The following is a 25390-nucleotide window of genomic DNA, read 5'->3' on the forward strand; positions in this document are numbered from 1 at the left end:
TCACAGAATCAGCCTCTCCGTCAGATGGCTATCTAGCCTCTGTTAAAAAATTTCCAAGGATGGAGAACCCACCACCTCCTGAGGAAGCATGTTCCACTGAGAAACTGCTCTACCTGTCAGGAACTTCTTCCAGATGTTTAGATGGAATTTCTTTTGAATTAATTTCATCCCATTCATTCTGGTCTGTCCCTCTGGGGCAAGAGAGAACAAATCTGCTCTATCCCCCTTATGGCAGCCTTTTAAATACTTGAAGATGGTTATCAGATCCCCTCTCAGTCATCTCCTCTCTAGGCTAAACAGACCAAGCTCCCCCAACCTTTCTTCATATGTCTTGGTATCCTAAAAACTCCATTTATGCAGTGCTTGTTGCCTTTATCCTCCTTTCTCTCCCCTCCCTTCAGTTCAGAAGCTTCAAACTGCCTACCACTCTCAGGGATAAATAGTACACACTCCACTTGAATTCTGTACTCTCAACATACGCAGTCCTGGGTTGAGTTCCTGACTCTGAAGCTCCTGGTTCAAACTCATGACAGGCTCACCTGTGTTCGATCGCCTTCTGATGCCAAAATCCCAGCTTGAGGTAATGTCGACTGATTGGGAGTATACGTAACCCTGAGACTCGCCATTGCTGCCCTGTGTTTCTGAGCCACTGTCCCCATTGGCTGAAGAGGGCTGGAATTTCTCCAAGTCGACGTCGTGGTCTATCAGAACCATTTCGCACATCCCCGTGTCATCGCTGGTCACATGCGACTGTCGGATATGAGCCAGGATAATGGTTGGGTTGTCCAAGAAGGCCATCCTGTTCGGGAAGTCTTCCACCTTCTCCTACTATCTTCTCTGCTCCATGCTGAGCTATACGCATGCCTAAAAACAACAGCATAACACATAGGAAAATCAAGAAGTGTGTCTGCATATCTTTATGGAGGTCAACTAATGGTGTTGACCACCCTCCCTCCTTTGAACGTAGTTCTCTCTTCGTGCTACAGATCCCCAATTTGCATCTCATTCCATTCCCAAAGGTCATCTGCACCCCAAAGGTAATCTGACCCCAGGTGCAGCATTTCAGGGATAATGCTGAGCTGCTGCTGTGAGAAGAGAGAGGCATGTATGTTCTGTCCAAACTGAAACAAGTGTCTTCCATTAGTGAAAACTTCTATCTGGATTTATCTACTATCTGGTAATCAGAGACATACTACATCTAAACATGGAGATTCCATTTAACTGTCATAGCTATCGTCTTTGTGGTTTGCTTTGTGTGCATCCAGGCACGTGGAGACACACTAGACTGGGGGAATCATTTTTACATGATGAATGCAAAATATATGCCACACTATTCCTAGCAATGTTATTATTGATGGTTGTTTTGAGTGGCTTCAACAATGTCTTAAGACCCATTGTCTGAGCACTGTCTCAAATGTGCCTTATAAAATCCTGGGTCTTATCAGCAGTGTTATTAACAGTATATTAACAAATATTAAAGTAATGTCTAAATGGTGATTTAATGTTGCCCTTTGTAATTCTTAATTAACTTTTTAATCATGTTCTAACACTGTGCTGAAACCAATATTGTAATGTTTATTAAGTGTACAGTTTTCTTCTTTATAAGCACTACTTTATATTAATGATAGAAATAAAAAGTAAGTTAGAACTTAAATAGAAGGGGGAAATCTAATAATTTAGAAGTTTAATAATTAAACCAGATGCACAGAACACCTTTCAAGGACTCACACGTCAAAACAACCTCAGATCTCTTAAAAACACTCTGTGCTGCCAACAAGCCCAAGAAAAACTGAAATAAAGGACAAATTGTGCATGTGTTTACAAAAATGACCAGTTCAATTAATATACCATGTCATATCTGTCACGTATCAATATCTGTGAAAGAAACTGTTAATTTAATTTGGGTTGTGTATTCCCCTTTGCTTTACTGTTTTGGGTTAAAAAAAAAGAACTGCCACAAGTCTGCAAACATACAAATTTTGTTTTATGCTTGACTTCTGTTCTTGGCCTGAGGCTGGAGGGGGGCTCTAAAGAAAACAACCACCACCAAGTTTTCAATATCTTGCACATAGACTGTACATTTTGAGCATTGACAACTGAGGAAGGCCCTTGGCTCAGTGGTACAGCACCTGCTTTTCAGTGCGGAGGTCATGGGTACAATGCCTGACCTCCTGCTAAAGGATAATAAAGTAGCAAGCTTTCTCTACATGGGATTCTGGAAAAGTACTATTGGGCAAACCTGGTTTTAAGGTTTATCATTTCAGTTTGCAAGTGGGAATTCGTATAATTGTGTGTATTAGTAAGACGGTTTATGCACTGGAGGTTTCATGCCAAGCTGCAGGCTGGAGTTTAAGTTGTGGCAGGTTGCCTCACCTCTTCCTGCACCCACAAGGTGGAGCATTTGGCTTGGTGCACTTCATCTGCCCCTGATTTGTGCTCCTGCATGGGAGCTGGGGCAGTGAAGTTCCCAGTGCATAAACGGTCTAACAGAGTATCTGTTTTAAGTGCTGAAGTTTCTTGACTGAAATATTCACCTAAAGAATCTGAGCACAAACAAAATGCAAGATTTCTAGGTCCAAGGAAGGACTGCAGTCTGATTGCAGAGGACATGATTTCAATACAGAATACTCCAGTTTCCATCTCTGGCACCTTAAGTAAAAGATACTTAGAACATGCTTTTTCAGGTGACTTTGAGAGTCACCACCCAGTCAGAGGAAAGCATACTGAACTACGTGCAACAGTGGTCTAGCTCAATATAAGTCTGGATTAGAACTCTACTGCAGGGGTAGTCAACCTGTGGTCCTCCAGATGTTCATGGACTACAATTCCCATGAGAATTGTAGTCCATGAACATCTGGAGGACCACAGGTTGACTACCCCTACACTACTGGATGTACCAGAGGGCCATGGGGAATCTTGGAACTGCATTATGAAAGTCACTTTGCATGTAGTACATCCCAGGTTTAATCTTTGCCACCATTAGTTGAATTATCTCAGTTAACAGGCAGGGAGAAAGTTGGTTCTTTGGAAAGCTGCAGTCAAATCAGAGTTGACAATACTGAGTTAGGTACCTCCCCCATCCCCCTAAATCCCTGCAAAGACAAACAGAAATCTGGGGAAGTGGTTTAAAACTAGCCTTTTCTCTGAGATGCTGGTTTTCTGTGTGTGGGGGTGAATTTTTTTCCACAAAAAAGTGTTATACCATATGACCCCTCATCTGCAGTCTAATGTGGTACAGGCCAGTGTCCAGCTTACCTCCTCACCTGATGTTTGTGAGAACAAGGCCTAAAAAGGAAGGTTTAGAGCCAGGCGTACACACATGCAGGAGAATTAAGTAAAATGAACTGCTGCACTCTACACCGTAGGTGAGGAATACAGGTTCTGAACATTTTCCCATGGAAACAGTGACCTCGAAAGGAAATTTTTCTAAAAAGTGAAAAAATTGGGGGGGGGGGAATTTCTCTCTCATATGTACATATAATTATGTATAGTAGCAGTTATGTATAGTAGGGCTACAGTCCTGCAAATCAGTCATTTTAGTTCAGCCAAATGTGGGACATGATGCATGGGCAAATCCTAGGCTTTAGTACATGGTGCAATTGCCTTCTTTTGCTAACATTATTTAAATACTAAGTTTTTAAATTTGAATGTGAATCACGCCATTTTCCAATTTGGATTTTCCATCCAAACCCCACATTGCTGCATGTAAACAATCCCATACAGTAGCAAGTCAGCATACTGGGGGAAGCAGCTTTAGTTAGCCTGTTTCCTGTGCTACTAGTTCCCTATGTAGTGATTTTTATATAGAGAGAAACCGCATTTAACATAGTCTATTCCTGTGTGTTTGTGTTGGTACAATCATTTAAAGTTCAGTATTTCATCACCACATCCTCCTGCATGTGTAAACCAAGCTTTGCTCTTTTACCGAAAAATTAGTTGGCTGACAGCAAGTTCCGTGGGAAGTGTGCCACTGAACAGAAAGGCTTTGGACAGGTTGCTATCTACCAACAGCTGGAAGACTTGCTTGGGGAGGGGGAGAATTGGAACCCCCCCCCATGGATCTCGGTTTCCCCACCCTTGCTAGTCTAGCACCTATACTACTTTTCCAGCTCTCTTCCTACCATTCTCTCCCACCCCACCACTTATTATCATCCTAAACTATACTGTTCACACCATCTGCTTCCACCTTCATGTCTTATCGCTGAGAAGCTGGCATAGAAACCATAAAAGAGGAAAGAAAGAGGAAAGGAGAGCCAGTTAGAGCAGTGACACACTTGGCAGTATTTCTTCATCCACCTAGGACTCCTCTGGAGGAGCAAAGTGATCCCTGGGCCCTCTGTGCTAATTAGATCTGAGAATGAAGGTGTTGAGACTAAAGCCACATTCTTTCCTCGAGCCTGAATGAGCATCCAGTCCTCGTGAAAGTCCAGTTTCTTTCACTCAGCTGTAATTGCTTTAATGTAAAAAGAGAAGGTGAGACTGTTGTCCCAGGGCAAGTCATTAGCAGATGTTTAATGTTTGGCAACTAAGGTCACCCCCGACCTTTAACCACAAACGCACACAATTTGAACCCAAGTGTTTTAACACTTGCAGAGCACACCCAGACCAAGAAGCTTCCGAAGACTGAGCCAAGCTGGATGTTTTAGTACTAACTAAACAGGAAGGAAGGGGAGAAGCATGGGCATTTAAAAAGTGTGATACGGAGAGATTCTCAAAGAGACATATACATGTGATCACACCCTCATGTGCTTTGATTGCCTTGCTTTCATTTATTAATTTGAGAAACTGTTAGCTTACCCTTCCTTTAAAACAGTTCCTGGAGAGGCTTACTGGCGGTACAAAATGCAAACACCAGCAGATCTGAATTGGAAAGCTACAATGTAACAACAAAAAAATAAACCAGCAAAAACTCCTAAGCAAAAACATCAAAACATCATCAGGAACAACTGAATCATAGCAAAGGTAAACCTAGCAGTTAGAGGGAAGTTTAAAAACAAAAACAAAATCCAGAAACATCAGATACTAGAGGGGTAACAGAAGAAGGTGAGGGGATTCCGGTGTCCAGCAGAGCTCTCAGCCTCTTACTTCAACCAGTGAAATCAAACCAAAATAATGCAAAATAGTAAAAGGTTCAAATTATGTAAAATGCTTCAGTTTGTACATGCTCAGAGACTCCAGCTTTTTTCCTGCAGACTTGGGCTGTCTGGAAGAGAACAATGGTACAGTACCCGGTTTATATGCAGAAAGTATCGCCGATTTCAGAAGAAGGTCAGACGAATAGTATTTCTAAGTTGCAAATGTGGGGAGCTCAGCTGCAGAGCACATGATTTTTGTGTAGACCATGCTAGGTGCACTCCCTGGTTCAAAATGTGTAGAGAACAAGTTTTATCAGGCAAAGGCCCCGGAGAGAAAATATTAAGTTGGAAAAAACCAATGGGCTCAGTAGAAGGCAACCTTAGTGTTGAATACGTTGTACTAGAGTGTTATGGGGGATCAAACAGCTGCATCACACTAAAATTGCTTTGCATGTAGAATGTACAAGATTCAACCTCTGACTTGTCTAAAATGGTCTCAAGCATAGGGAAGGTCCTTTTACTGCATGAGACCACAGAAAGCAATTGCCAGTCAGAGCTTGGTGACGGGAGGTGGGGGGAGCTAATGAACTGGCTTAGTTAAAAGCAGTTTCATACATCCATTACTGCTTTACTGTCACAAATTCCACAAAAGCCATCTTTATCTGTACTATAAATAAAGTTGGAGAGAGATGGTGGGAGGAGTTGGGGCTCATCACCTACCTGATTGGACCCCTGGGGAGTCACTCGCCTCGGAGCACCAATCAGGTAAGGGATGGTCTGCCCCTAACTGCCTCCACCTCCCTGATTGGGAACGCCTGCCAGAGCTCGCCCCCTCCCGGACCAGCTTTGCCGCAGCCTGCCAATGTGTTGCCAGGGGTATGTGTGGATGGATGCTAGAGCCCATACTTTTTAAACAACAGGCTTTTCTGCTAGTATTTATAATATACTCCTGTTCACTTCTATGTCCCCTACCCAACTCCTATCCAAATCCACAAAAGGCACTAGGTTCAGTGGTAGAGAGGCTGCTTGGCATGCAGGAGGTCCCAGGTTCAATCCACAGCACCTTCAGTTAAAAGGACCAGGCAGTTGGTGGGGGGGGGGGGAGAAAGACCACTGCCATTGCCAGTCTGATTAGATGATGCTGACTAGATGATGCTGACTTCAATGGGTCTGATTCAGAGTGAGGCAGATTCCCATATTCATGTGTTCAAAGAAATAGAAGGGGCTAAGATGCATATTTTACCAAAGAAATAGTGAGTAGCTTATAAATTGAGCCATGATGTAAAATGAAAGCCATGGAGAAGAAGAGGGGGAAAAGCGGCGAGCGCGCTTGTCTCGGGAACTGCAAAGCCACACACCATTTCCCTCTAAATATGCCTAAATCCCCCTGAGACCCAACTGCTTGGTGAACCCCTGCTAGGGCCCGATAGACTTGGTGGTGAGGCATCATGAATATTTGTATTAAGTGGATGAAAGCTATTGAAAGCACCTTATTTCAAGGGTGACAAACCTGCTCTACAGACACAGACGGCAAAGCTGCCCGGATATGAATGCCGGATTGGATTTTTACAGACTGATGGGTTCAGACTTCGCCTCGCTACCTCTCCCCAAATCAGAACACTATCAACATACTGGCTGGAATGAGGGCTGCCAGCCAATTAACAGCTTGTTTTCTTTTTTATAGAGAATGTCTTTTCATCAGTTGATTGGCCAGTCAGGTAGACAGAAACGTGCTGACTGCAAAACCTCACAGTTGTGCTCCCCCCCCCCCATCTTTTGGAGAGGTAGAACAGTGCAGTGGCATAGAACAAGCTGAGATCTGGAAGATCCTGGGTTCAAATCTCAACTCACCAGGGAGCCTAGGGAAGACAATCAACTAACCTCTCCTCTCAAAACCTTTTGGGGAAGCAAACAAACCCAAATAACTTGTAGGAGAATGATTCAGGTGGCTAGCCATGTTGGTCTGAAGAAAAAGAACCAAATTTGTGTCTCGTGGCACCTTTAAGACCAACAAAGTTTTATTCAAGGTACTAGCTTCAAAGCCCGTTCCTAAGAATGGCCCCTGAAAGGGTCCCTTCCCCTGGCCCCTTGCCAGGCAGCTTAAGGTGGCTTTGGGTCGCTGCTCGCAGCCAAATCAAGTGGGGCGGGCGGGGGCGGGGGCGGGGGCTGGGCAGCTCGTTAGCAGGGCCCAGACAGAGCTCCTTAGCAGGCAGGTAGCAGGCTAGGATGCCCTTGTCTGCAGGCCCAGCCTAGCAGGCCACAAGGCCCTTGTCAGCAAGCCCTCCACCACAACCCTTTGCCCGAGGCCCTCTCACCTGCTGCAGGCACTGAGGCATCTGAGAGCAAAGAGGTTAGAATCCAGGGCCGGAGGGTGGGAGCTGCAGGGGCAAGGCCAATCAGGACAAAGCTGGTTGTACCCTGATTGGCCCTATTTCAACTTGGACAGCTGGACACGTCCCACCCCCTAGGCTGTTTCAGAAATATATAGAGGAACAACAATGGATACGGATAAGCTTCCATGTACATGCACATTTCTTCAGATACACTGAAACAGACCTTGTCAACCATTACATATAGGAGTGTGTGTGTGTGTACGCATGTGTAGGGGGGTGTTAGTTCCCAGGAAAGGCTAATTAGAATCAAGGTGCAGTAGTAACTGAGCAGTAAGTGTAGCTAAGATTAGATTATACAGTTGTTAAGACTTGTGAACAGCATAGACACCACCTTATACAGAAAATCTACTGACTGACAAACCTATCTATTAGTCTCCAGCTACCATCCTAAACATATCAGTCCATTGTATAAAGCCAGACCCTATGCTCCAGCTGAATCTGTTCCAAGCCTTCAAACGGAGATTTTTACCCGAGGGATCCAGAACAAACCTTCTGGGAACCAAAATATCCACCAGATGAAGTCAAGAAACAGATTAATAAATCCAGAATGGTACCCATAGAAAACCTGCTGCAAGACAGACCCCAAAGACACAATAACAGAACACCACTAGCAGACACATCCAGCTGCCTTACATATAGCTCAATTCAAAACAGTTTTTCGCCATCGACTTCTGGCCTCTACTGCACATATGACAGTTCTTTCACAGGTAAAGGTAAAGGTATCCCCTGTGCAAGCACCGAGTCATGTCTGACCCTTGGGGTGACGCCCTCTAGCGTTTTCATGGCAGACTTAATACGGGGTGGTTTGCCAGTGCATTCCCCAGTCATTACCGTTTACCCCCCAGCAAGCTGGGTACTCATTTTACCAACCTCGGAAGGATGGAAGGCTGAGTCAACCTTGAGCCGGCTGCTGGGATTGAACTACCAGCCTCATGGGCAGCGCTTTCAGACTGCATGACTGCTGCCTTACCACTCTGCACCACAAGAGGCTCTTCACAGTGGCTCTTTCACAGGTACTGAGAGGTAAACCTTATCTTGCCCACAGACAGCCCCCTATCTTAAACAGTTCCCCACCTACAATGTTACAATATCTAATTTGAACATGGACACTGGTACCAGAGCTTGCAGTAAACCCAGATACTAACTTTGCTGCCAGATACACCCAGACAAAGCAAACATTAGACCTAGCAATATCAGGCTCATTCACTTGCTCATCTTCTAACTTTGTATATTGAGAGACCTGTAGGAGAACATTTCCACCTAAGGCACTCCACAGAAGACCTAAGAGTAGTGGTTCTATTACAAAGGGATTTCAAAAACATATTGGAACAATAGGATGCTGAAGGACAAGTAACTACAACACTTAGGATAATGGTTCCCCTTGGTCTTTACAAAGAAATCAATTTCTTATCTTACTACAAATGCTTAATCACTCAGTTCTCACTTATACCCAGAGACTAACTTTTGTTGATTTTCAAGGGGCAAGATCTGTATATAATTTAGTGCCATTTCCTTGTATCTGTATGCTAATTTACTACCTTCATAGGTTTTATCTGCCTTAATCCCATCTCACCCAGTTACTTATGCATGCAACTAACCCCTCCTGGCAATTAAACCCCCACTATCTCTCTACCCTACATGTAATAGTTGGGGAAATTTTGTTTCACGATATCTGAAAACTTATACCTTGAATAAAACACTGTTGGTCTTAAAAGTACCAGTGGACTTGAACTTTTTAATTTTATTATCTGTCTATGCTAATTTGCTGCTATTCACAGGTCTTACCAACTGCTTTAATCTAACTTAGTTATACTTATCACTCAGTTACTTATGCCTCTTAAGTCTAATTAGCCCTTCCTGGCAACTACCCCCCCCCCCCAAATATGTAATGGTTGGCAAAGTCTATTTCAATATATCTGAGGTATGCTTGCACATGAAAGCTCAGACCCAGAAATAAACGTTTTGGTCATAAAGGTGTCACTGGATTCAAACTGTGTTCTAGGAGAATGGAGAGTCTTCCTAATGTTTCAGACCTCCTTGTCTGGAGGAAATGTAACACCCCTTCAGACTCTAAGGGCAGCATTAAAATATCTGGGGTATATTGTCCCATGGAAGAGCCTCTTGCGGCGCAGAGTGGTAAGGCAGCAGTCATGCAGTCTGAAAGCACGGCCCATGAGGCTGGGAGTTCAATCCCAGCAGCCAGCTCAAGGCTGACTCAGCCTTCCATCCTTCCGAGGTTGGTAAAATGAGTGCCCAGCTTGCTGCTGGAGGGTAAATGGTAATGACTGGGGAAGGCACTGGCAAACCACCCTGTATTGAGTCTGCCATGAAAACACTAGACATGACCCAGTGCTTGCACAGGGGATACCTTTACCTTTTATTGTCCCATGGAAGCACAGGGACGCATGGAGCTGGCTAACATTGTGTGGTATCATTGGTCTCTCTGATAGGCAGCAGCTCTCCAGAGCCTCAGACAAAGAAAGGTCTTGCCCAACAGCTGCTGCCTGAGATTCTTTAACTGGACATGCCTGGGATGGAACTGGAGACCTCTGTGGGCACAGCAAGTGCTCAGTTACTGATTTACAGGCTGCCAATGGGGTCACTCTTCAAAGTGTTGGAGGGCAGAAAGGAAGGAAGCCACTCAACCTCACAAGCAGCAAGGAACTTGCTCCCATAAGCAACAGCCTGAAGCACCTCAAAGGCCTGCGAACTCCCAATCAAAAATAACTGCTGCCCCATCAATGTGTCATATAAATGCTGGCATGTTAATTGTGTATTTATAAGATTGTTAATGGTTAGTTAATTTACCTCCCACACTATTATTGTACTTGAAATGATTTAACGTCTGCTAAGGGAGTTAACAACATGTAACGGCAGATGCAAGAGTGTTATTTATTTATTTCTCTCCCCGCTGAACCCCGACTTCAAAGTGTTTATGGCCCGGATGCTAAACTAGCTTAGGCTTGTTTATACAAGACATCGACTCTCCTTCAGCTATGGGACAGGCAAGAGGATAAGGAATCACCAGGTTCATTCAGGACAGGTCAAGCCAAAGTGGGCTGCAAAGATCTCCATGAGTATCTGCTCGAATCAGGGGAGGCAAATGAAGTTTAATGCAAATATAAGATTATTCATCATAGGGCAAAAAATCCTAACTTGTACTTAATGGACTCTGAACTAACTAACCAACTCATCATGGCAGAGATCTGGTGGTATGGGTGGATAAATCTATGGAAATGTCAATGCAGTTTGTGGCAGAAACAAAATTCTATGCTAGCAATTATTAGGCAATGGTCTGAAAATGAAATCCAGTATCATAATGCTCTTGTATAGATTGAAAATGTGACCAAAGGTTGTCCCATCTCCAAAAGGGATACTGGAATGGAGAACCATGAATGCCATGCTGAGCTCCACAGAGGAAGGATGGAATAAAAATATACTAGGTAAACAGATTTAATAGAGTTGGAAAAGATGTCAGAAAAGAACATCCCAAATGATCAAGGGCATGGAACACTTTTTCTATGAAAGAAAGCAAAATAATGTGCTGCTTTTCAGTTTAGGGGGGAAAAGACTCCTAAGGGGTGGGGAGAAGAGAGCAGAAGTTTACCCAATATGGTGTGGGAAAAAGTGGATGGAGAAAACCTTTCTTTCTTCTTCCTTAACAACATAATTTGGGGACATCCAATGAAGCTGATAGGCAGCAGATGCAGTGCAGAAGACACCAAACACTTATTCAGACAAGTAATCAACTTGTAGAATTTGAGGTCATAGGTTGCCCAACTGGATTTAAAAAGAAGAAAAGCCAGATTTACGGAGAGGTTAATTAACAGCTATATGTCATGATGGCTAAATGGAACCTTCAAGCTCAGAAACAGCTCACTTAGGAATACCAGTTTCTGAAGAAACACAGGGGAGGCTTTAGACCAGGGGTAGTCAAACTGCGGCCCTCCAGATGTCCATGGACTACAATTGCCATGAGCCCCTGCCAGTGAACTGTAGTCCATGGGACTTGTAGTCTATGGACATCTGGAGGGCTGCAGTTTGACTACCTCTGCTTTAGACAGTCCGATGTAGTCTTTGGAGTGCAGGATCTGGAAGATCCAGGTTTGAATATCCATTCTGCCATGGAAACCTGATGACTGGCCTGGAGCCATTCACAGCCTAACCTACCTCACGGGGTTGTTGTGAGGATAAAATGCTGGGGAGAATAATGCAAGCAGTCTAGGTCCCCATTGGGGAGAAAGGTAGGGTGTAAATGAATGAACAAATAAATGTGGCCCTGCTTGAAGGCCTTCCAAGGTATTTGACTGACTACTGTGGGAAACAGGGTGCTAGACTAGATGGCCCTTTGGGTCTGGTACAGCTCAGCTCGTCTTGTATTTGTGGCTATTTTGATTCCATAGTCAGCTGCTGCCTGCCTATGATTACCAGATGCTGGGGACCAGCAGCAGGACTGGCCATCAATTATGAGGTCTTGCTTGGGAGTTTCCCAGTGGTATTTGACCCCCCCCCCCGCCACTGGTGGAAACCAGAATGGGAGATTCTGGTGACTTCACCACAGAACGCTTTTGAATTTTAAACAGAAATTGAGACATTTAAAATTAGAAAAAAACTGCACACCAGTGAACAACATTCTTGGGAAAGGAGTTAATCAACTGCTGCATCATCACAAAAAAACAGAGCATGGCAGCGCACAGGCACTGCAGGCACACATACAAATGCCACGACAAGAAAGGCTGACTGATGATGAAAAAGGTGAGCAGCACCATGTGTGGATGCTGTGTGCATATGGGAGTGTGAAAAATAATCCCTGTTTTCCTTTCATTCCTTTCAAAATTATAGCCTGCAGCCCAGTGGGTACAGAGAGAGCCTTAAGGTTGCTTACCTTCTGAGCTGTTAGTAAAGAATGGATCTCCATTATGTTTTAAGAAAAAAACCCCATAATATTCAGCATACAGACCCTGCTTCTAAAAGACATGCGGCAGGAGCACAAAACAATTATCACAATCTCAAAAACACAGAAGGAAGGAGGAACAGCAGTAGCATTTTGTCATTCAACAGCTTGTACGGTGTGTTGCAGGACCTCAAAAAATAAATAATCAGTTATAAACTAATGCAAGCTGTACAATAAGGAGAGAAAAACTAATGGAGGGCATAGAAGTGGAACAGATGTGTGAGAATGACCAAGACTATGAGCCAGCAAGTTCCTGGTTCAAATCCTAACCTCAGTTACCAGCCTACTACTGTCTCCAGAGAAGTCACTTCTTAGTCTCAGTGATGCTGCTCAAGTTCTGTAATATGGGGATATTTTTATATGTTTCTTTTTTAAAATACAAAATATGGGAGTTCCCAACATTCATTTTATATTCAAGAAGACTTATGGATAACTATGTGCTTCCAAAGTAGTAGACGACCTAGAATGAGACTCAGTTTTATTCAGTAATTATAAAGAACAAAAACAAATCCAGGTTTGAAAGACTGCCTCACTCTGGCGGACAGGAATCCTTCACACTCTAGCAATACCCAAGTCCAGGATGGGGGCTATGAAGATGGAAAGGGCAGGGGGCTGGTGATAAGTTCATTGTCAGGCGCTGGAGAGAGATTGCTGCCAGCAAGGGCAGAGCTGCTACCACCTGCTCTGTTCCTTCCCTACAGCCCCTTGAGAAAAAGGAAGTGAGTGTGGGAGAAAGGTATCCAAATAAATATAAATTCCATAAACCTCAATGACAGAGAGAAGATTTCATACACACATGCCTCTGCAAAGAACTGAACTTTAGTAAGGGCAAACTCAATTCACTACTCTTGACTCAGGGTACCATGGAAATCATGGACAGGGATCCTACTGCAAACATCACCTGCCTCCCAGAGGAGTTTTAGGTCAGTCTGCACAGACACGTCCAGTAATAAACAAGAAGCATGTTTTAACAGTGCACGGGGTAGCAAATGGACAGCCTACCAGTGAAATCATGGAAGGCACTCCTGGAATCAGTTAAGGCAATGCACAGTGCACTATACAAGTAGACTATATTTCTCTATAAGTAAAAGTGTGTCCTCATTGCCTGCTTTCTCACTCAGGCAGCTATCAGTTTCCCTTCTCCTACTTTTTAAACTGATGGGGAAAGTCCAAGATCAGTTTCATGAAATCTTTAAAGACAAAGGCAAATGGTTGCTGTGGCGGACAGGAAATCCCACGCACTAGAGATAACAGAGAGAGGATGAAGGAAACACCAGTGGCATTACCTGAACTAATTACAGAGTACTCACTTAGGAGAGCTGTCAGTTAACAATGTATAAAGTTGCTTCAATCAGAGTCAAAACATGGCTCCCTCCAGTCTAGTGCTGCCCACTCCCAGTGAAGAAGAAGAAGAAGAGTTGGTTCTTATATGCCACTTTTCCCTACCCGAAGGAGGCTCAAAGCGGCTTACAGTCGCCTTCCTTTTCCTCTCCCCACAACAGACACCCTGTGGGGTGGGTGAGGCTGAGAGAGCACTGATATCACTGCCCGGTCAGAACAGTTTTATCAGTGCCGTGGTGAGCCCAAGGTCACCCAGCTGGTTGCATGTGGGGGAGCGCAGAATCGAACCCGGCATGCCAGATTAGAAGTCAGCACTCCTAACCACTACACCAAACTGGCTCTCAGTGGGTCTCAGGCACAGTCCTCTCCCAGCACGGCTTCCTGAGAACTCTTTTAGCTGGAGACACCAGGGACTGAACTGCAGACCTTCCTTATGAAAAACAGGTGCTCAAGTACTGATCTATGGCTCCACCCAGAACCTACCTGAGAGAAAATAAGAGGGATCCGGGAGGGAGGATGGGAGAGTATAAAATTATGATTTAACTTGTTTCATACAAAACAAGAGTCATCATGGAATCAAATATAATGTAATACCCACAAATATAATGTAATACCCGCAAAGATATTTGCCTGCAAGCAGATATTTTGCCAAAACAGTAGGACTGCCTATCTTTTTAAAAAATGTGTTCAACTATAAACGTTTTCATTAATTAAATCTGCATAGCTTTGCATGTGAATAAAGCAAGATTAATTTCTTTGCCATATCAGAATGACCACAGTCCCGGAAGACACTACTCTTGACACAATCTCTCACGGAACAAAGTTTGTGTCTGGTGGCAACTGTAAGACCAACGAAGTTTTATTCTGGGTATAAGCTTTTGTGTGCACATACACATACAAACTTATACCCAGAACAAAACTTTTGTGGTCTGACAGGTGCCACCAGACACGAACTTTGTTCTGTTGCTTCAGACCAACTTGGCTACCCTCCTGGAATCTATTTCTCTTCTGGATGAGCGTGGATAAGGAATGCCTCTCAGAATGACTTCAGAGAGGAATTTTTTCCTGTGAGCCTCTTCAAAGACAGCGGTAAACATCTGCTTTTGTAAGTATTTACAAAAAATAAGTCAATGTTTTAAATCTGTTGCCTGATTAATCAGAGATACTTTCCTAGCAAATCAATCAGCTTAAAGATATCTTGGGTCTGTTTTGATTCTTGGAAATATTTGAAATCTCCTTTTATTTTCTTGCTAAACAGCAAACTAATTATACTGACTGCAATGTTCTAGTGACTAAGTTGGGGACTAAGTGATATTCCTTTTTCATTTGCCCCCATCTCGTCCAAGCTTTACCTGTCATGAAAGAAACTGTTTCTCAGAAAAACAGAGTTATCCTCCGTCAATATTTTAGGCAAATAAATATGGGGGGGGGGGGGGGAGACAATCACAGCACTTATAAATTAGAGCAGACAAATCCGTTTCTCGACTCCCGCCTGCAAAGAGCATTCTATCAATATAGCGAAATGCTAATCTCCTAATTAACAACCTAATTAGGTAATTATGGCTTTGCAGAGGGACGCCTAAATGAAATATGACAACATGGTCACCTCTTTATACGGCACCTGTGGGCCTTTTCAGCTGTCACTGCGAAGAGTGCAATATCAATTGGAACAGATGACAAAGCGGTGTCATTTTTCATTCCAATATTGCACTGAACAGTCCGGGATGGAGGCAGTTTAAAAAAAAATAAAAATGAGTGAGTGAGAGAGAGCGCATCTTGCTTGATTTAGATACATTCAGAGCCATTGCTAAATTTCTTTGAACTGCCAGAAACTGGATTATAGTAGCAGGACCAGATAAGCTGTTCAGGAACCACCATCATCCTCATCATGCAAAATGCCTCTGGACATATCCTCCCCCACAAATGTTGTGAAGGCAACATCATGGCAAACCTGTGAGGTAGGTTAGGTTGAGTGAAGGGATGTGAATACTGGTCTCCTCAGTCAAAGTCACTACACCTTCGGTCATGCCACACTGGCTGTTATTCACAACTTCCAGGTAAATCTTTATTGCATTTACACATTTACCCACCCATGTGAATGTTATGCTTATTTACTAGATTACAGGAGACATTGATATAGGGACCTGCCCCACCAAGAAGGCTTCACAAGGAAGCTGTCTTGCATTGTCAAATCACTAGCCCACTGAACCCAGTATTGTCAACTCTGATTGGCACATCAGCTTTCCACAGTCTCAGGCAAGTGCCAGTATCTCACTTGTCCATAATATTTTGGGGTATCCAAAAAACTTGACTGGTATTAGATTCAGGAGGAGGAAGAGGAAGAGGAAAAAGACAAAAGGAAGAAAACTTATTTACACAACACAACTAATTTGTGGAACTTGCTGCTACATCATGTGGTAATAGCCATGGACTTGTATGGCTACAGAAAGTTTATTTTAGTTATTTATTTATTTGGATTTTTATACCGCCCTTCTCTACGGCTCTGGGGGGTTTACATGGAACGCTGCACAAAATTACATAGAACTTTATGACAATCTATAACGTTGCACAAACTTCACAGAACATCACAACAATATGTCAGGTAACAATCACGACACAACATTAATAACAACAAAAAAGAACAAAAACCAACATGAATAAGAACAAAAGTTGGACCAAATAACGGAGGATAAAAGTTGCATTGATGGCTGTATCAGTCACTGTAACAGTCACAGATGGCTGTATCAGTCACCATCAGTCAACGGAATCTCCATGCACTTAGCCCTTCATCTAAATAATTTCTCATATGAAGCTGCCTTGTCCATTGCCATTGCCTCTGGCCATTGGTCCACCCAGCTCAGCATGGTCTCCTTTGACTTGCAGCAAATCTCCAGGATTTCAGCCAACATAAATTCTTTCCCAGATCTGCTACCCAAGAGCTTTTAACCAGAGGTTCCACAAGATCCTTTTAAAATGGAGATTGAACCTGGGGCCATCTGCTTACAAAGCATGCATTCCACAAGTCCTTTTTTTGGGCTCTGATGACTGTTCCAAGCCCTACCACTTTGTAAAGTTTGACAGAGCTCTAAACAGGCCACATTACAGCGTTTGGGTGTCCCAAACAATGGCTATTTTAAACAACTGCCTCGGTGAGCTTCATTCCAAGGAAAGCAGCATGAAAGTTAAAAAGCCAGTTAAGATGTACTCTCTAGCTTGCATCAGACTGGAAATGCTGACAGATGACCCCTACACACACATCATACGCAACACGGCAGTCCATGTGCACCATGCATAACTAAACTGTCTCGCAGAGGGGAAAGCTGGAGCAACAAGGTTGCGCAGATGTAAGAGCCAGACTAATCAACAGCTCATCTGCAGACTGGAGAAGCAGCGACCTAAAGCACCCACACCGGGAGTTGCAACAAACACACGAGCCTTGTCTAGATAACTGTTTGACAGCTTCATCATAATAAACCACTTAAGAGCACAGAGGCTGCGTTCTGATACTCCCAGGTCTCAGCAACCTTGGGCAAGAAGATATAACAAAGAGTTTAGAAAACAGTCTAATCAAGCTCACACGTGCTTCCCTAACAGAAAGGCACTTGCAATGGGTGAGTGCTGTCTATCTCTGGAATTCATGAAGATCAAAAAAGTGGGAGCCATAAGCTGAAGGCATTCCATGAATCTGCAGGATGTTCCACTGCAACAGAACAGCAAGCCACTGGACGAGGTGTGGAATGACCCTCTGCTGAAAGCACACCAATTTCACTGCCTTGGGGACCCAATTTGGGTAGAAAGGTAGCATAAAACTGTTATACAGAAATAAAAAATTCAAGCCAGAGTAACCCTTGCCAAGCAAGGCAGAACTCTGTGAGCAATATACTTTATTCAGGTTACATGACATTACATCTGTGTTTATCTGGCTTCTTTTCTAGGCAGAGCAAAGAAAGTGACACGGAAGCTCCATTTTCACATGGCCGTCTTGTTCAGTCACCCTTTTTGCTCTGGAGATTTCATGAGGTGTGTCTGACTTCATGGCCATCTCCACCAGGCTTAGAAACTTGCTTGCTTTTAAGAGTGTCTCCTTCTGGGGACACTCTCTTTGTACCCCACTGCACATCATAGAGCCCTGTTAAGAGCACTGGTGTGATCTTGAAAAGCAGCTTTGGTCATGCATACGCAGAGCCTGTTTGACTTTTGGGAGTCTGAACTGATGGCTAATGCTAGACTGATGCTACTCAGGAATCAATACTAACCCTGCAATTTCTAACTATCCATACATTTTTATTTTACCCTTCTTTAATGGAGCTCACTGCAATCCCTCAACCCCATTTTATTCTTATAACAACATTGGAAGGCAGGTTAGGTTGACGGAGAATCACTTGGATCTTCCTAACATAGCCTGATGCTCAACTTGGTACACTAGTAAGCCACTAGACAGAGCAAGAAAAATGGGGAGTGGCCACCAGCACTATACAAAGCTCTCTGCTGGGGTTTCCCTGTCTTCTTCTTACCTTATGAGTTGCTTTGCTCTGCTTCCTATTGCAGTGGAAAACAAGCAGAGGAAATCAATCTCTGCCACTCCTTCAGAGGAACTGTCAGTCAACACAAGATGTCTAGACTAGAAATGCAGGACTTCTTTATTTTAAAAATGCAAAATCATCTCTAGGCAGGGGTCCTAAGCAAAGCAACAGGTTTCTGAACAGCTGCTGTAGGCCACTGAAAAACTGAATGGGGTGAGGACAGCAAGGCATGTAAAATATTGCTTACAATAGAGAAAGAAGGATGCAAAATAGTATAGTCTTGTGAGAAAACAGCCAGGCGTTGGCAACAGCAAGTCAGTCAGCATTCTGAATGTAGAATGATGAGCAACAATCATGCCTGGCTGCCAACTAAAAATAACGTTTTAATGTTTCTCAAGATTACTCTCTTCATCATGGCATAACATTTGTTCTAGAAATCTGTGCAAGCTCCTTAAGACAAACTCTTTACTGTTAAAGCCTCAAGATTGGGATGTCAAACACTGAGGATATTTGGGGGACCCCCTTTCTCTGTGGGCACTTACACTGCTTTTTTCAAGTACAAGCAAGCGAATCACTCAGGATGCCTGCCTTTTGCACGTTCCTTTATTAGCTTCTGCACAATGGCTTGAACAGATGACATCATTTTCAGGGAGGGTAGAAGACCTGCAGAGATGAGGCAGGAATATTTCAGGTTGACAAGTCAATGAAATTTTGTTTCTGAACATCCCTAATTTATGGAAAGCTGTAATGGGAACTCGAGCCTACTTGAATTGCCACTAACTGTTCAAGCTGTTACACACCAGTTGCTGGACAGGCTATACTGTAATATCAAGTATTTGAGAACTGGAAGGAGGTTCCGCAAGTATAATGGACTGCCTGTTCATCAGACTGGTAGATGAATGTGACTCATGTCCTCTTCTCTCTCTCAAGGTCTCAGTGCGATGCATGGAATTGGGAAAGTTGAGGAAAAGGAAGAGTCTTCTGATTCATGTCATGCATGAGTGAAAAACCTCTCTCTTCACAAGACTTCTGGTATTCAGAGAAGACTCAAGGGAAAGGAGGACCTCTCAATTTGTATCAAGCTGGGGGACAACTTGATTGATTCTGACCAATCCTCAAGCCCAAACTCAAGAGGAATTAACCCTTTGGAAGCTGAGGAAAGGGCAAGGGTCATTTTCTTGCCTTGCCTTGCACTGCACTTTAGAGACACTTGAAAGCAACAGATGCAGTGAGGTTGTGGTTCAACGTTGCAGCATCTGCTTGGCATGCAGAAAGTTCCATCGCCTGTAAAAAAGATTAGGTCACAGGTGACAGGAAACAGTTTTACTCCAAATCGTGACCACTGCCAGTCAGAATAGACATGACAGATCTTGACAAATGGTTTAACTCAGTATAAGGTAGCCTCATATATCATCAAGAGATATTCTTGATGTGTCAGAATGTTTCCCAGACTTGATATGGAAGAGGCCACACTTCTCCGTCCAGACTTCTATGAAAATTCAAGATGTGTATGTATGTGTTTGGGGAGGGGACTTCCTTATTAATTCCTTACTATTACTGGCTGAGACCAATGACCAATAGGGTTTATGTTAGCCACAATGATCAACAGTTAGGTTTTTTATTTATTTATAGAAAATAATGTCCTAGAGTTTCACAATTAAAAATACAATACAAAAAAAGGAATCCACTGCCTACTTGGAAGTTCCAAACTGAACTGTTTCTTTCAAAACATCATTGGCAAAGTTGTGGTGTCAACAGCATAAAAGAGGACATCATGATTCTGTGGATGATCACAGAGTACGTGCCTTGCAGATCAAAGGTCCTAGGCGTGGTCTCTGATATCTCCAATCAGAGGATTTCAGACAACTATTGGGAAAGATCTGTAGACTGGTTGGGACCTCAGCGATCAGCCAGTCAGAGAAGAAGGCATCCTCAGCCAGATGGTCTGATGTAGCTCTGTGTAAAATCATCCTTAAGGAAGGGATGGAGATTCAGTGAAAAGGCATCTGATTTACATGGAAGAGATCCCAGGTTCAACCCATCACATTTTGAGTTAAAAGCTTCTGCCTAAAAGAGCTGCAGCCAGTTGGAGCAACAACACTGTGCTACACAGACCAACTAAGTCTGTATAAGGGTTCTTCGTACAATATACCTCAATCAGAGATTCTAGAGAGGAGATTCTCACAGGAAAGGATAAAACTGGAGATACTTGCATTATATCCATTTCTCTCCCTGTAATTTTTGTCTAGTTAATATTAAGCTCCCACTACATAAAAGCCAATTCCCAACATTCCAACATCACCCAGATGCCTAGGTGGGGCTTTTTACTGAATGGACTATGCAGAAGATAACACCCTTTTTCATTTCTCCTGTACAAAACAATGTTTCCCCCTTGAAATTAACAGTCAACTAAATCAGTGGTCTCCAACCCCCGGTCCGGGACTGGTCCGTGGATCAGTTGGTACCGGGCTGTGTCCCCTCCTCATCCTCCTCCCCGGCTGCTGCCTCGGGGGCTGCCCTGCTACTCTGCCGCTGGCTCACCTTTGGTGCTCTCCAGTGGCCGCCATGGCTGGGGCTCCCTCTCGGCATGCACTGCACAGCTGCTGCTGACAGCGCCCCCAGCGGGTGGCGGAAAGTCAGTGGCGCCAGTGGGAAAGCAAGTGGAGCAGGGGTTAAGGCGGCGGCAACATCCCTCGGCAAAAGACTATCCCCCCCCCCCGGGCCTCAGTAAAATTGTCAAGCGTTGACTGGTACCCGGTGATAAAAAGGTTGGGGACCACTGAACTAAATCATTGCACTATTGGGAGGCAAGGGCAAAATTTGTCTTCCATCTCTGGTGCGATTGGAGCCCTCACCTGCAGGGAGTTCACAGAGGATGCAATGTCTTTGTACACATGATACCTTCCCCGAGAATCTTCTCTCCATATATCGCAGACTTCAGTACAAGGAAGCATGGGGAAAGATTATGGCCTTGCACACAAAAGAGCCCCTGGATCAATGCCCAACATCTCAAGCGAAAAAGTAAGCAGTGAACTTCCTGAAAAGTTGCTACCAGTCAGAGCAGATAAATACTAGGCTAGACAGACCAGCAACATGAATCAGTATAAAGCAGTTTCAAATATTCCTCTATGTTCACAACAGTAGACACTTTGCTATCTTTGATTTCATTCTAACAGATTAATACTTCAGATGGAAACTAGGACATCAGGCCATATCCTTGGACTAAAAGTGAGTACCAATCCATTATACAAATTAATTGTACTGGAATTCCGTGACTGCGTAAACCGAAGATATTTAAAATGTCTATTTCATCCTAGGTGCCAGGTCATCACAGAACCTGGAAATCTCATTGTGAAAACCTAGTACTTGTGGTACCAGTCATTAGAAAATATGGTCATACATAATCCTGAAGGTTGAGATATGAATCTGGCTCCTAAAGAAAATATGTCTAGGCTTGTCATATATAGCCTTCTCCAGAGACCACAGAAAGCATTCTGAAGTCAGGCCCATTCAAACATAGTATAGAATTCTTATATGGAATGCACTAATGTGCATGAAACGCCATGTAAGTAGCAAGCAGTTTGTGAGAAAACAACCAGCAGTGCCTTACTATACTGCTGCCTACTTTGGATCCATGTAGGGGGTTTCATTGATCTCTTATTCTGTCAACTTCTTTTAGATCCACCACACAAAGATTTTCATTAAATGGCAGCTCAGAATATATATTGTAAGCTTTACTCAGGCTTTCTGGGAAGCTCTAGTGTCCGACAAATCACTTCCTGGTAAATGGCTAATAGGCTTAAGAGGATAACTAAATACTCTAAATCAGTTTCCTTTAAAAGATACAATGTATTATGAAGGGGGAAAAGTACACACAGAATATCTAAACTTGAATCACTATTAAGTTTGGTTAAAGAACTGATCCAAACATTAACATACCTATATCTCTGTCACAGCTACACAACCATCTATATTAGCTGCAACAAATCTTTATTTTCTTTAAATATTCCCTTCTGTAAACTGTAAATTTTTTCTAGGCTATATTTTTTCCAATAAAAACATTGTCTTCTTAATTTCCTAGTCTTTATCATTCCTTTTTCTTCAGCATGAACCAGTACATTCCCTGAACATCTACAATCAACTCCTGCTCCTCAAGATCCTAAAAAAGGTTAACCTGAGTGGTGCATGGCTGCCCATTTAACCAATGATATGCCCATTATTCAAGCAACAGAATCTGACTTTACAATTTTAAGTAACAAGGGTCTTATCCTAAGGATACATATTAAAGACACAGCGCAATCTTATGTATATCTACTCAGAATCCTATATAGATTTATTCAATGGAGTTGACTTCTATAAATGTGTACTTAAGATTCCACTGTAAAATACTCAAATTAAAACTTCTGAACTATATCTAATATTACATGATAAAGTCATTTTACATGTGACAATTGCACATGTATGATGCTGTGTATACATATGCTGGAAACTGGCATAGTGTGGCTTAAAATTCCTACACAGAAGACTTGATTTCCATAGAAAGGTACTCCACAGCATGTTGTTTGTGACAGGAAACCATGGCTTGCTGAAGCTTTCCAGCATGAGTACACATGTGGAAACACATATGGCTCCATTCCCATATGACAATATGCATGGACACATTACACAGCATGTCCTGCACAGAAGCTTTCCATAGAAAAAATATATCATGTTAAAGCAGTTCATAGGCATGGTAAGTCAGAACCATAAACTTGTAAATTACATTTGGTGGCAACTACTTAATCCTCCACATTTTAAAAAAAAAATCTTAGTGGTGCTCTCTCTCTGTTTTTAAGAGTCACATGGCATCTCACATTATATGCAAATATATGAAAAGCAGACAATTTCTCAAAATTCTCTGGACTAACATGTGGCGTTGCAAAGCACCAATTGCCCTGTACATCCCAAAGTGGGCACATGTGGCATTAGCCAACTCCTGGCACACTGCGGTCAGCCCCTGAGTAAGAGAGGGGAGAAGGGGGCAGGCTAAGAGGCGACAGGTGGAAGGCAACAGGTCATACAGCTAAGCATCCAGCTCAGCGCCTCCACGCCTAAACCTTACTCCGAGTGGGCGTGGCTGCGAGGATGGGGGCGGGGTGCCATGACTCTTGGACCTCTGGCTGAGGGGGAGGGTCGCGTGAGGGCGGAAGCGGGGCAAGGGTCTCACAGCGCCCTCTACTTACGGGCCTAGTGGGCGCCGCAGTCACTCCTTTCGTTCGGGGCCGGGTCCCAGTTCGTGCCGGGTCGGTCGTCAAGGGCCGAAGCAGCCGCTTCCGGGGCCACAGGAGACGCCTCTGACACTCAGACTCAGTCAGGAGGAGGCTGACCCGGAAGCACTTGCTCTTCCATTCGGAAGCGGTCGATAGAGAACCACAAACGGGCCGCTCACCGAGTCTTCTGCGCATGCAGGGGGGGGGAGCGGCGCGAGGGAAAGGCTATTTTTTGCGCATGCGCGACTGGAAAAGACAGCCTCTGGAAAGAACGCGCCGGGTCCTTGCGCTGTCCTCGTTGGCTCTTTGCTTCCGCTATTCATTCCCATTCTAGAGCTCCGACTCCTGGGGAAAGCTCCTCGCGGCCGGTGCGTAGATCCGCGATCAGTGCCAGTGTTGCAGGACTTGTGAACGCGTGCAGAGTCCATCTGCTCAGGGCTCCTGCGTGGGTAAGGCTGGGAGTGTTAGAAGGCAGGGGTGGGAGCCCCGCGCCGGCTTCAAAGCCTAAATTCGCCTTAGGTTTATTAGAGGACAAAGTAGAGTCGCGCAGGAATCGCTCAATAAAACTTGTTTTTAAAGTTCTGTTGTGCCCTTGACCCGAGAGTTTTTAGCTTCTAAATAAAGATGATAACAAAGCACAATACAATAAAACCTTGAGCCGAATCTTTTAAAAGCAAACAGCAAAGTCACATCCCCCCCACACTATTACATTTTGTCCTCTTCCTCCAAGGAGTCCCGGCAGTGGCAGGGCACTCCCTTTTTATCCTCACAGCAGCTCTGCAAGTAAATTGGACTGAGAGATGGTCCCCTCATAGTCTGTATGACTCACTGAGGATCTGAAGAGGGGTCTTTAGCCAAGTGCTGGAACATTAGAGTTATCTGACATAAGTGAACACAGACAAATAAATGTACTTAATAGGCAACAATTACAGAAACAGCTGTTCAGCCTACCCTTGCGTCTGGCCTCTCCAGCTAGGTTTGCAAAAGCTCCAATTGTATAAAAAGTTGTGTAAGGTGCAGCTGATGAGCTGCATTTGCCAGAATTTCCCCTTTGGCACAGGACTTATAGACAGTGGAGGCTCAACTCCACTGTTCTAAGCACACTAGTCTACTGAAGACAGTACTTTTTTAATTTTACAGAGAGAGAGAGGAGCTCTATCCTGGACTTTTAACAAAAAGTTCATCTGCTAGTTTACAGGAAGGCACAATACAACACAAAGCAATAAAAATGTTGGGACAAAAATCAATAGCTAAGTTCAAATAAAAGAAGCATTAAAAAGCCACACTATGAAATCACCAAATATCTCAATATTCTGAGCAGTAGGAAAAGGACAATATATTCTTCAAGTCAATAGAAAGCCAGATCACATCAGCTGTTTTAAATCTGGTTTCAGGCTATGGAAATGGGACCTTTGCAAAATATTGAGAAGTGGCATATTTCCATGTTGATTTTCTTGATCTGTCAACAATTCACATTGTCAACCAATCAATGTCCTTGAACCATTTGGGGTTGGTACTGGAGTCAGAAAAAGAGCTTTTGAGAGGATTACATTGGTTTTATCTGATCTTATGCAGTGTGTGGCAGCTGGAGATTCCTTATTGGTCCTTTAGGATCTGCTTGTAGAGTCCTGTGGGGGTTAGCATTATCACCCATGCTGTTCAATATTCATGGAAGATCTTTGAATGAGATTGTCAATAGTTTTGGAGTTGGCTATTATGAATATGCTGATCATAGCCAGCTGTATGTTTCTTTAAGTCAGCAAAAGGAGCCATTTATATTTCTGCCTCAATGTTATCTGCTGTGGTCAAGTGACAGAGGATGAGCAAGCTGACGCTAAATCCTGTAAAATAGTGG

At 43.6% G+C, this 25390-nt stretch overlaps 1 protein-coding gene across 2 annotated transcripts in view; it reads right to left on the bottom strand.

Annotated features, from left to right (window-relative positions):
* MAPKAP1 (MAPK associated protein 1) overlaps window positions 1-23681 on the bottom strand; it is a 175668-nt gene extending 151987 nt beyond the window's left edge. Inside the window, exons 1-2 of one of the 2 annotated variants that reach the window (XM_077305441.1) lie at window positions 23509-23681; window positions 540-864 (exon numbers count right to left, since the gene is read on the bottom strand). In XM_077305441.1, coding sequence (XP_077161556.1) covers window positions 540-798 — 259 coding nt within the window. In that variant the 5' untranslated portion in view covers window positions 799-864; window positions 23509-23681. The remainder of the gene's footprint in view (window positions 1-539; window positions 865-23508) is intronic. The other variant, XM_077305440.1, reaches the window with a different exon arrangement.
* Between the last annotated feature and the right edge of the window lie 1709 nt (window positions 23682-25390).

This window comes from Paroedura picta, chromosome 12 (assembly GCF_049243985.1).
Source record: "Paroedura picta isolate Pp20150507F chromosome 12, Ppicta_v3.0, whole genome shotgun sequence".
NCBI classification, from domain to species: domain Eukaryota; kingdom Metazoa; phylum Chordata; class Lepidosauria; order Squamata; family Gekkonidae; genus Paroedura; species Paroedura picta.